The sequence below is a fragment of the Mytilus californianus genome, unplaced genomic scaffold (genome assembly GCF_021869535.1).
Source record: "Mytilus californianus isolate M0D057914Y unplaced genomic scaffold, xbMytCali1.0.p SCAF_5, whole genome shotgun sequence".
NCBI lineage: Eukaryota > Metazoa > Mollusca > Bivalvia > Mytilida > Mytilidae > Mytilus > Mytilus californianus.
Genome location: NW_026262701.1, coordinates 83,879,285 through 83,892,884, shown reverse-complemented (window position 1 = coordinate 83,892,884; position 13,600 = coordinate 83,879,285). Strand labels below are relative to the sequence as shown.

General features: G+C 33.1%; 1 protein-coding gene across 1 annotated transcript in view; it reads left to right on the top strand.

Annotated features, from left to right (window-relative positions):
• The window catches only part of LOC127702791 (uncharacterized), a 39,082-nt gene that overhangs the window by 13,296 nt on the left and 12,186 nt on the right, over positions 1-13,600 (top strand). Inside the window, exons 11-15 of the mRNA XM_052207095.1 lie at positions 1,531-1,741; positions 2,313-2,523; positions 5,573-5,733; positions 6,490-6,623; positions 7,076-7,212. Of these exons, the coding sequence (XP_052063055.1) occupies positions 1,531-1,741; positions 2,313-2,523; positions 5,573-5,733; positions 6,490-6,623; positions 7,076-7,212 (854 nt within the window). The remainder of the gene's footprint in view (positions 1-1,530; positions 1,742-2,312; positions 2,524-5,572; positions 5,734-6,489; positions 6,624-7,075; positions 7,213-13,600) is intronic.

Below are 13,600 nucleotides of genomic sequence, written 5' to 3'. Positions count from 1 at the left end.
CTTCAATAGTAATATTATATATAGTCACTAGAAGACTTTTAAAGTTTAATAAAACATGTTGCTTTGATAACCGAAAAAAACCTTTTCGGCATTCATTATTTCTTAGGGGCTTTACATACTACAAATTTGTTTACCAGTTTATTTTTAAACAAAATATTTGGCTTGAATAAGGAAACATTTCCTCCAAAAGAGATTTTTCACGGGAGTAACCCCTTTTCCAAGTTTGCCGGCTATGAGTTTCTTTGTCTCTGAATAATTCTCCCTGCATTTAATTGCTAAATACATCGTTTCCGTAGAAGGTGGGTTTTATTAGTTGGCGTGCAGGGGCGTAGCTAGATATCCAATAAACTGTAGGCACTAATTGAGGCCAGGGGTTCAGGGGGGCGAAACGGTTTTGGCCTTTTTAGTTGCAAATTTTGTATAAAAAGAAACATAAAATTTACTGGTCATTTTATCATGATAATATACATGAAGAAAAGTTCGAAGAATTATGCATAATTTTACAATAACGTCTGACTGATGAATTAACCGGCAGTACAATCGGAAATAAAAAAAAAAATATTTACAGTATGCATTGCCTAGCGTAGATCAGCGTAGCCCTTTAATTATGCAGTACATCCTGTTTAGTATTTCATATCTATTCCTTTCTGATTGAGGATAATTGATATATACGTCAATTGATAGTACATATTGACGATCCTTCATTCAAAAAATAGGCATTTAAACACTGAGATACTTTATAATAATACTTTCCTTTGGACTAGGCATCGACCATTCATCTTTTGATTCTTAAACCTTCACCCTCCCCCGACCACACAAACACACACACACACACACAGTCGATGCCTCATGGAGAAGTTCTGTTCTGTTCGTACTATCTAACAAAATTCAAGAAATTCATATGTTCTGATATCCTGTACATGCTGTACTGTAAAATCCCTACCTGTTTAGGAATTTGAATTATTATGGTAATTACACGTAGATCTGAGAGTACTCGAAGTTACTGAAAGCTAGTTGATTGGTTGATTGATTGATTGATTGCTAAACGTGCAGTGGCAAATAATTCATGCAAATGCAGGACAAAAACAAATTTACAATAAATAAAACAGGTAGCTAGGTCCTGTAGAAGGAACCACCTACGAACTCCTCAAAAAGTTGTTGCAATTGTTCTTAACGTACAGAAAGCATGACAATCTCTCTACACTAGGCATCGGATTTAATGTCCCCATTCTGACCAGACGTGACTGCGTATTTATACATCCCGCACAGCGAAACGTAAGCCCAACTTTGGCAAGGATTTTATTGTAGGTCGGATGAAGACCAAGTGGAAAGCTATTTGAAAGCCAACGACTCATTAAAAAAAAATTATGTATCTAAGAATAAAATGTCAGGGTTTTGAGCATGTTTTGAAAAATTATGTGTAGGCACGTGCTTAAATTGCATGACGGCAGCTACGACCCTGGCGTGGTATATTGTACTGTCCAATACGAGTGTTTGGTAGTTCCTTTTTATGTTATATTTATATTCAAGTGTTGGTAAAAAAATAAGTACAAAGAAACCAGACGGAAAACCATATAACGGAGAAGCATCTATATGGAGAGGGTACGGAGAAAAATATCGACTAGATGTAACAAGTGAATACAAGTATCCCGAGGGTAGTTTAGAGGAACGGCTTGCAGTTCAGAATGCCGACAATGAGGCGAAAGGTGGACGTGATGTATTTGCTACAGGTGACAAAATGGTATGTTTATAAAGGGATGCATGTCCCTCTGATAGATATTGTTTACAAAACAGGCATTACAAAATACAAACATAAGTTAGCAATAAACGAGGTTGTAAAATGTGATATATGCTTTTTGTGCTTCTTTGTTAAATATTTGTTTGTTTTTGTTGTGATTAAGGTGGTGACACGGTGTTGACTGCTGTACCCCTATTTTGACATTTTTACCTTTTATGACTGTACCAATTCAGGAAAACGGCAGTTGTTATCTTATAGTTTGTTTCTGTGTGTGTTGCATTGTCGTTTGTTTTTTGTTCTGTTTCTGTTGTTTCGTTGTTTTCCTCTTATAGTTGATGTGTTTCCCTCGGTTTTAGTTTGTAACCCGGATTTGTTTTTGTCTCAATCGATTTATAACTTTCGAAAAGCGGTATACTGCTGTTGCCTTTATTTATATACCATTGCTATATCAAAGGTATCCAAAAAATCAAAATAGCTGTTAACAACTTTGTTCCACAAACAATCATATATTCAATACATTAATACTTACAGGATATTTTTAAATATGTATAATTAAATATATTGTACCTTTTAGGATATATCGGTGGAGATTGAAGAAAAAGATGGTATTTTAGTGGGCAATGACTTCGAAGTAGAACTCAAACTAAAAAATATCAAAAAGAAAAAGGCACTGAGAACTGTAAAGCATTTACAAGTAGTTGTGGATAGCGTAAAATATACTGGAGATGGGAGACGTAATGTTATAAAAAAAAGTTTTGATGATATTCGTCTAGATTTTGATGAAGGTAGGTTTCTTCAGTGTTTTTGTTGCTGTTTGAAATGAAAGAAATTAAAGTATATATGAATAAACGGGGCTGCAGTATATACCTCTATAAAGTAAGGCCGCAATAGTTTACCAATGTGAAAATCTAATTAATCGATTAGAAAGATAAATTCAAGGGAACAAACAAAAGCCTTGATGAATGGTATGGATCTTAAATGAGCGATTCTTAGTGTGTCGACAGGAAAGCCTCTCTTGCTATGCATGCGTCACCAGCCATGCGAATTCACAATCGGGAATAAGACATCAATAAAGTGACACAAAATAAAACGACTAGGTGTCAACCAAACATACGGTCATCAACAATCACAAGTGTCTCTGCAATATGTCGAGCTCTAAATTGTCAAGAGTGTAGACAATTGTGAAAATGTTAAAAGGAACTATCAGAAATCAGTCATTTACACCAAAATTTCTTCAGATATCATAAAAGTTATATTTCACTAAAGACAAATGTAACTTATGTTCCAGACTAGACAAAGATACATGAACATGTGACTCGGTTAAGCATTTTGTTTTGTGCACTTTACCCTACCCCTTTTTAAACCTGATATGCGGAATAACAAACGGTCCTTAAAAAACGTTCCATAAGTTTAGGCAGCAATAGATTACCGATGTTCAAATCTCATCAATCGATTCAGAAGACAGACCAAGCAACCAATCAACAAACACCGAGGGAATCGGGTGTCCTTTGCGATACTGGGTACAGCTACACAGTAAGCGTCTCCTGTTGTAAATAAAAATTAGAAACAGTTCAGAGAAAACTTCCATACCGGATCAATGGACAATTCCTTGTGAATGTCCTACATCAGGAGCATAACTTTCAGTGGTAGTTGTTGGTTGTTTTTTGCTTTGTTTTTTTTCGGTTGGTTTCCTCTTTTTACATTTTGTCATGCTGGAGCCTTTTATAGCCGCCTATGCGGTATATGTTTTTAGTTGTTTTCAGCTGTTTTATCCTCGTCTTTTGGTCTCTGGTGAATAGTTGTTCATTGACATTCATTTCAGAACCCCTTATTTTGTATATACAAATAAAAGTAAAGCATTATCACTTTTTTTGCTTGCACATGAAAACACGTTCAAAGTTCTTTTCTGCTGATATATAAATTACGTCGTCTTACAGTCTCATATCGGCGTCTGTACCGTTGAGTTCATTTCATACAGCAATTTAATATCTTGAACAGAGCAGGTTTTAAATTCAATTGCTGTAGGTGAATTCAAACTTCCATTATAGTAAATTCCTGTATTAGTGATAACATTTACTTGACGTTTTGACTAATTTATGATTATCTGTATCCCTGCTGTACAAAATGGTATTGGATTTTCACTTTTATTGAATTCTTAGACGTCATTGTAAACTCAAGTATATAAAACTAACTTTGAAATGTTCACTCAATTGGAAAGAGCAAAGAAAAAGAAAATATAACACAGGTAAGGAATAGTAATCCAATTGTTCAAAAGTTTGGCTTGAAGATTACCATGAACAATTATAATTTCAAGGTCTATAAGGGAGAACGACTGTTAACGTTGAATTAAAGGAGAGTATGTTCAGATGGTATGTTTAGAAGAAATAAATAAATTATTGGTTGGTTCAATCTTTTAAATTAACTGTTTACAAAACTTTACATTTTTGAAATACTAAGGCTTTTCTACCTCAGGAATAGATTACTTTAGCTGTATTTGGCCAAACTTTCAGGAATTTTTGGTCCTCAATGCTCTTCAACTTCGTACTTTATTTGGCCTTTTTAACTTTTTTTGATTCGAGCGTCACTGATGAGTCTTTTGTAGACGAAACGCGCGTTTGGCGCAAATACAAAATTTCAATCCTGGTATCTATGATGAGTTTATTTACAACCATTGGGTCGATGCCACTGGTGGTGGAGTTTTCATTCCCCGAGGGTATCACCAGCCCAGTAGTCAGCACTTCTGTGTTGACATGAATTATCATTGAAATGGTCATAATTATAAATTAACTGTTTACAAAACTTTACATTTTTGAAATACTAAGGCTTTTCTACCTCAGGAATAGATTACCTTAGCTGTATTTGGCAAAACTTTTAGGAAGTTTTGGTCCTCAATGCTCTTTCACTTCGTACTTTATTTGGCCTTTTTATCTTTTTTTTTTATTCGAGCGTCACTGATGAGTCTTTTGTAGACGAAACGCGCGTCTGGCGCAAATAAAAATTTCAATTCTGGTATCTATGATGAGTTTATTTACAACCACTGGGTCGATGCTACTTCTGGTGGAGTTTTTATTCCCCGAGGGTATCACCAGCCCAGTAGTCAGCACTTCTGTGTTGACATGAATTATTATCATTGATATGGTCATAGTTATAAATTAACTGTTTACAAAATTTTACATTTTTGAAATACTAAGGCTTTTCTACCTCAGGAATAGAATACCTTATCTATATATTTAGCAAAACTTTTAGGAATTTTTGGTCCTTAATGCTCTTCAACGTCTTACTTTATTTGGCCTTTTTATCGTTTTTTTATTCGAGCGTCACTTACGAGTCTTTTGTAGAGAAAAGGCGCGTCTGGCGCAAATACAAAATATTAATCCTGGTATCTACGATGAGTTTGTTTACAACCACTAGGTCGATGCCACTGCTGGTGGAGTTTTTATTCCCCGATAGTATCACCAGCCCAGTAGTCAGCACTTCTGTGTTGACATGAATTATCATTGATATGGTCATAATTATAAATTAACTGTTTACAAAACTTTACATTTTTGAAATACTAAGGCTTTTCTACCTCAGGAATAGATTACCTTAGCTGTATTTGGCAAAACTTTTAGGAATTTTTGGTCCTCAATGCTCTTCAACTTCGTATTTTATTTGGCCTTTTTAACTTTTTTTGATTCGAGCGTCACTGATGAGTCTTTTGTAGACGAAAGGTGCAATCCTGGTATCTATGATGAGTTTATTTGTATATTGTTCAACCTTTTCAAAAAGTAATTATTCCGTCTGATTCTGCAAAAGATGTAATCGTGTTTCTTCCTCTTCTATCATTTTGTTCAGAGAAAACAGTCAAATTTACAGTAAAGACAGATGAATATCTGGACAAAATGTATGAATTGTTTGGAATGGAAATAATGGCATATGCTCATATCAAGGAGACTGAAAATTGTTACGTCAAGACAGATGATTTCCGTTTGAGACGTCCAGATATTACTATAGAGGTACATTAATGATGTTACACCATGTGTTGGACCATATTCAGTCAAACAAATTTACAAGTTTACAAGTTTACATTATAAATAACGATTTCCTAGATCATATAATCTACATGTACAAAATACCTCAACATATCTCTAGCTGTGGAAGGTCTTTTTATGGTGACTTATCATAACAAATACACTCTATCATCTACTCTGTTTGGAGATGTTGACTACAATATGCACTGAAAATTAGAACTGAAAATGGCAATCATGGGGTATACGTCAATTATAAAGGACCTCAACAACAGAAAAACCACAAGACAGTTCTAAGTCAACATTTGGTCCTCAACAATAGAAAAGAGTCTTTGATATATATATATCAGCTCAGTCTTGATGTGATTTAAATAAGTTAGTTTAACTGAGATTAACAAAGTCAACCATAACTTCTACAAAGGACAAACAATACATAGACAGTCAATTACGAATAATCAGGTAAGAAAGGCACATTAACAGAGGGACGAAAGATACCAGAGGGACAGTCAAGCTCATAGATCGAAAACAAACTGACACCGCCATTGCCAAAAATAAAAAGACAAACAGACAAATAATAGTACAGATGACACAACATAGAAAACTAAAGACTAAGCAACACGAACCCCACCAAAAACTGGGGGTGATCTCAGGTGTTCCGGATGTCATAAACTAATGTTTTAGTACTAAGCTCTCTCTATTATTAATGTTTGTTTGTTTAATTTTAATGATTTGTATTTGTTTTAGGTTCCATCAAAGGTCAAAGTTGGAAATCCTTTCAAAGTGAAACTGACATTTAAGAATCCTTTACCAAAACCTCTAACTAAATGTTCCTACCTCATCGAAGGAAATGGAATTGAAAATAAATCAAACCCAGCAAGGTAATGACATTCGACTTAAGAAGATTTGTTATTTAGTTGAACGATTTTATGTCTTTGATTATTACCCAATAACAATCAAGTACGAGCTTTAACTTAGTAATATGGACCTTGTTTTCGCTTACGTTTTAAACAACGCATTGCAAAAAAAATAATCCGTATACATACAGATTTACCTTCTAAATAATGCACAGAAAACAAATATTTACATACATATTAGATTCATTTTATTCAGCAATTTTAAGTATGTATAGTTAAAAAACTAAAATCATCTTTATTGGTTATATGTATTTCGTACATCATTATTGATCTCAGCATGCAGAAATTATAAGGATTGACAATTCAGGATTTATTCCAGTTGAAACATTTGATAATGCGCAGTTTCCCATTTATTTCATATTATCCAAACATTCAGAATATATACATAATGACAACAAACTTATTGAATTTTATAGTGATGTTCCTGCTAAGTCAGAATGGAGTACTATGGAAGAACTTGTAGCTGAAACAGAGGGTGAAATTCAAATCAACTGTAGTTTTGATTGTGAAGAATTGAGGGACATTATTGGGATGGTATCTGTAAAATCAGAATAATTACAATGCAAGGAAAATTATTGGACCAAAATGATACATTTTACTCAAATCAAGAGCAGCATGTGATATTAAGTGTATATCAATATTAGTTTTTATATTATCTAAAACAATGTATTTGATTTTTTTAGCATAATTAGTATTAAGATTATTGTACTTTCCATTATGTAAATGACTTCCATTGAGATTACAACTTTTTTGTCTTCCTTTAAACAACTTATATTAATATATTTATACTAACCGACATGAAAGTGTTACCTTTTTAATATGTTTAACCCTTTTACAGTTCTCTCATCGTTTTAATAAAAAAATAATTACTATACTTAATTTAATGAAATCAAAAGCGACTTATCTTTTATAACATATGCCAAATAAATATTTGTATTTCCCTATAATTTTCAAGAATGTCAAAAATAGAAGTACATTTATTTTTACATTGATCCAGGCTGTGTTGAAATATTCTATATAAACTTTGTTAGCGAAGATAACGCTTAAACAATGTCATGCGTCACAAACGCTATTTTGGATTTACCTTCACCCGAAACGCTCAAACCCAAATATTTGAATACCAAGGATGTAAGACCTAAACATGCGATGGGCTAAATGACCAAAAGGAATCTAATACAAAAGCCAAGTTCATCTTAGGTCAACTTTGCCCGAGGGAGTTGGAACCTTCGATATTCAATTTGTCTTATTTACTCTACTTGTATGGTCTGTTTTTATAAAAAAAACATATTACATTGGGGCATACATGAATTGTTATACATGTTTGCCCAAAAGGGAATGTGTAGAGTTTATGTCTCCATATCTTTGGCGCATCGTCTAGTCCTTCTAGGAACAAATTGATCTCATTTACAATGAAACCGTTTAAAAATTTTGTTTGCATTGTTGATGTTAATGAGGTTCCTTCATGCACTAGCATACTTGATAAGAGAATATCAAAGTATCAATAATATATTTGTATGGACAAATTTTGTTTACGAAAAAGAAATGTATGTTTATACTTAGACATAGGAACATCATCACTTGTTATAATCTATGTTGCTTCAGATGATTTATTTGAATATTTCCACAAAGTTTGAAAGTTGTATTTGTCAAACTTTTATCAAATACATAATATTTCACTGAACTATTTCTTGCTTTAGCAATTTAATTTTTACTTGCATCGCCAACAGTGAAAGCAGGTCTAGTAATTCTGTTATTACGTCTGACTTTGGATAGAAAACTTTAGTGGCTTTTATGAAAGGGTGTGATTTTATATTTACCCTGCAGCTTGAGAATGTTGAGTTGTGGCGTGTAAGCAGTTTTTATATATTCCATATAGCTACTTTTGGTTTTCCGATAGTTTAGAATTTAAATTACATTTAAATAGCGACGCAGGTCAAAACCTAATATTTGTCTTGTTTAATCATTTAACTGGCACTAAAAGTTGAAAAATGTTTTGTGCCAATGGTCGTTACCACCATCTTGTACTCTTTTCCTACATTGTGACACTACTAAATGAAACTTATCATCGACATTTGACTTGGCATGGTCAACACGGCGGGTGCCATATGCGAGGTAGGATCTGCTCACCTTTCCGGAAGCGCCTGAGGTCGTCCTTTTTTTGTTAGGAATCGAGTTGCTCAGTCTTTAATTTTTTTTTGTTAGGAATCGAGTTGCTCAGTCTTTAATTTTTTTTGTTAAGTGTTTTGTAGACTGGTTTGTATTTTCATAGTTTTTCACTTTTTACTATAATATTGGACATGATTTTTCATTGTCAATTTGATGTATTTTACCTATATTTGGAAAGTAAATGAGAATGGTGATTATCTTTTAACAACTTATTTAAATTTCAAAATTTGCGAACTGTCTCAATATCTATACATGTACTTCAAAAAAGAATTTTGATATTATCTATGAAGTTATTGAGAACAATTTTGAACGTTAAAAGTAATTGCATACTGTAAACCAACTTATTTTCGCTGATACTTTATTTCGCGTTTAGCCCTTTTTGGTCCACATCGCGGCGATTTATTTTCGCAAATTTCTAATGTGTTTGATGTAGTTAAATAAGGAAAGATTCAAGTTTCATATATTTGCGACGATTTATGTTCGCGTTATTTTTTTACTCGCGAAAGTCGCGAAAATAAATTGCTCGCGAAAATAAATCGCTCGAGAAAATAACTTGGTTTACAGTATTTATGTAGAATTTTGCATTCGATACCTTATTATTCATTTCAATTACAATTAAATTATTTACGTTTATTTAAAAGAACATAGTTTTTTACCAAACTTATGGGCACTAACTGTGCGTTACCACTTTCCTTTGCACGCCCAATCACAAACTAATTTTGTGGGTATATAGAAATCACCATGTCCATCTGGTCGTTCGTCTGTCTATTTGTTCATCTTTTGAGCTCTACAACTACTTTTAACACATTTTATGTTTATATAGGTTATGGTGTGTCAAGTGTGCAACATGAAGGATTTTTTGTTCATGTATTATTTTCCAGAATTTTGCCCTTGAATGTCATTAGATGTTCTTGAAAACTTTTTACATTAAGATCTTAACATGAAAATACGCATAAAATTGAGAATGGAAATAGGGAATATGTCAAAGAGACAACAACCCGACCAAAGAGCAGCTAACAGCCGAGGGCCACCAATGGGTCTTCAACGCAGCGAGAAAATCCTGCACCCGGAGGTGGTCCTCAGCTGGCCCCTAAATAAAATTGTGTACTGGTTCAGTGAAAATGGACGTCACACTTAACTCCAAAACATATAAAGGAACTAAAATTAAAAAACATACAAGACTAACAAAGGCCAGAGGCTCCTGACTTGGGACAGGCGCAAAAATGCGGCGGGGTTAAACATGTTATGTGACATCTCAACCCTCCCCCTATACCTTTAGCCAATGTAGAATAAAAGAAACATAAGCAATACGCACAGTAAAACTCAGTTTAAAAGAAGTCTGCATGTATGAAGGCAATTTTGGTCCATTGATAAATCAAAGAGTTATTATGTCTCTTTTTACTGAAAATTGTTAATACTATTCAGTATACACATTTTGGACGATATTTCACAAACACGTATCATCAAATGTTCATGATACTTTTTACCTTGTAATATCTTATTATGTAGATACCCTTTGGTGCAATCTTTTCCGTTGACAAATTATGTAGTTATGTCCTTTGAATTTAGAAAAAAAACTTGTTAGTATGCACTATGTGAACGTAATTCCTCTTACACGAATCATCAGATGTTCATGAAACTTTTCATTGTTATATCATAAAATAACATGCGCATATTAGAAAATCGTGGTCCGTTGACAAACCCAAAGTTATGCTCTTTGCAAATGTTTTTTGGTTTCGCATCACAGTGCGAAGCTAAACGTTGCAGTCGATATAAACACCATCTTAAAATTATTGCTAAACAACAGTTAGTTCTGATTGGTTGCATATTTGTGTGGCTAAGATTTTATTGTCTAGAATGAGTTCTAAAATTTGGAAAACGTTATGAAAGGGAGAAATGTACTGATGGACTGACAGTATGGGTATTTGAGACCTGATCGAATAACATGTTGGTTTAGCGCTGACAGTCGAAACTGATACATTTGATATTACATATTTCCTTTGCTTTAATCTGTATAACACGATAAGTAATTTTTTATACCCCAATGATGATTTTGTCCAAATTTGGTTAGATTTGGCCCAGTAGTTTCAGAGGAGACGATATTTTTGTAATAGTTGATCACGACGACAACGGCGACGACTAGTGATGAGAAAAACTCAGTTGGCCGTTTGGGCTAGCTGAGCAATAAATATGAATTCAAAGAGATATATATTGTGGCTAACAGAAAGTTAAAGCCGAGGCTATTTCTCCTACTCCGCAGACAGTTCTTTTTTATTCGTATCAAAAAGAGTTGATTGGAGTACTTTTCAGAAAGATGAATAGAGGTGCTTGCTTGATTTCTCATTCAGTCGCATAGATAATGTGCCATCCCCAAGGACGAGTACACAGTATTTATCGATGTTCAAAACCCCTAAATTAATTTTAAATATATCAACCAAGATAAAAAAAAAAAAGCTTAACGAATTGAATGAATACCAGCAAGACCGGGTGCGTCGACAGGACAAATACATGTTACAATAATTTTGTAAAGATTATTATGCATTTTTTTTTATTTTCTCCTATAGATAAACATAAAATATATAAAAGATCAATAATATCTTCTCATTCATAACCTGACATGAGTATACATGAACCTACAAAAATTGAAAGCAGTAATGAGATACTAATTGGGCATTCAAAAATTATAAGAAGCGAACAACTTACTCAAAACAAAAAGACGGAAAACCAAATCAAATTTAAAAAACAATTCCCAGGAGACCAAATACTTAACAACACGAACACTATTAACAGGAGTAAACTCAAGGGTTAGCAGAATGGTTCGTGACACGAAAGGGATGTTGGGCCATTAGTACCGTACGTCAGACAAAATCTCCCTGTTCTCTATCAGGGGGTGGTCGGGCAGTCCTCCGGTAGCTGTACCGATCGACCAAATGATAGTAAAAAAAGTAATATGAGCACATGAAGATGGGTCGGTATTTTCTGTCTATTATTTTTCTTTGTTCCTTTCTGACACCGAATGTTTACATTACTGCACATTTCATTGGCTTCATTTGACAATTACGGGTGTCACTTAGAGCTCAACATGCTTTTCCGGAGCATATTTCATATTTAAAAAAAATATAAATGAATGTAATGTATGAGGAATGTGTGATGGATAACAAAAAAGAAAAGAAGAAGACAAAATAGAGGAAACATAATTTTACTACATGTAAATGTATCCCGTATAAACCTGTAATGAAGTTCTCCAATGGTAACAGCTTAATAAATGTATACTTTCCTGTCACGGGAATTTCACGGAAAAGATCATAAAACCAAATGCCGATAAAAGGGTGTATGACAGCTGTTTTCCATTCGTTTGATGTTTTTGAGCTTTTGATTTTGCCATTTGATAAGGGACTTTCCGTTTTGAGTTTTCATTGGAGTTCGATATTTTTGTTATTTTACTGTATACGCAAATGAGACAACGATTAATCCTAAACACGTTTAAAAACCTAAAAATACATGTAGAAATAATCACTTTACTTATGTGTCTTATCTCATTTTTTGCTTTAGAAGATCGGAAGTGTACTTTCTTTTTATTTAAAAAAATATGTTAGTTCTTTAATAGTCTTGTTTTCTGTGAGATGGTGTTCTGTCGCTTTCAAGATAAGGTAATGATGTTTTAGTCTGAGAAACCCTTTAGCATATAAACTAATAACCAAGAATTATTCCTAGAAATTTTACTCTTTATCCTAAAAATAAAAATTAAGTGCACGCAATGCAAACGATTAGACAAATCAGTACGCTACGCACGATACACAAAATGAAAAACAGTGCAATTGAGACATTTTTATACCAGAGGGCAAGCAAAATCTTCTCCAAATTACACATTGCCTATTCTATACATTTACATTACATTTCCCGAGCAACAATTATTCCTCACTTTTAACATTTCATTTTTTTAAATTTTCGTCATTTCTTTTCAGGAAACTTGATATTGGACAAATTTGACATTTCTTGACATTTAGTAAGATATTCTTTTTCTAAAGTTTTTTTTTCAATTTTGAAGTTCTTACAGGATAGTGCTAATTTTTGTTTCGTATCACGGTGCGAAGCTATTAGTTTCTGTTGATATACACGCGATCTTAAAATTATAACTAAACCAATGTTAGTTCTGATTCGTTGCTTACTGTTGTGGGTAATATATTATATTGACTTGATTGAGCTATTAAAGAAAAAACACGTCAGGGAGGTGAGAAGAAATTATGTACGGATGGTCCAACAATATGGGTAATTCAGACTCGATCGATGATGATGTTGCTTTATGATCACATATTGCTGGATAACTGCTGTTATATTTATTATTGTGCAATTCCTTTGTAACACGTTTAGTTGTATTCACATGATTTCATATGTATGATGAGTATAGTATTTATATCATATCTTTAGTAATTACATATAATATACGAACATGATAGATCTGGTCATTACTCGTTTCTAAACCGATATGTAATTATCAGATATTTATTTGTTAAAAGTATTTATCAAACTTTCACATTATACAATTTAAAAAGTATTGGTTTAAAACAGCATTTAAAAACAATACAACAAACCAATCAATACAGAAGTATGTATAACGTCAGTATTGTAGGTGAAACCTTCGGAACAAAGTAAATTGAAAGCATCAATAACTCTCTTTGTATACTTTAGATGATAATGAAGTGATAAGTATAAATATAGTTTTATCAGACTGAAATAATTTAATTCATTGGAGAGAGAGAGAGTAAAAATATCAA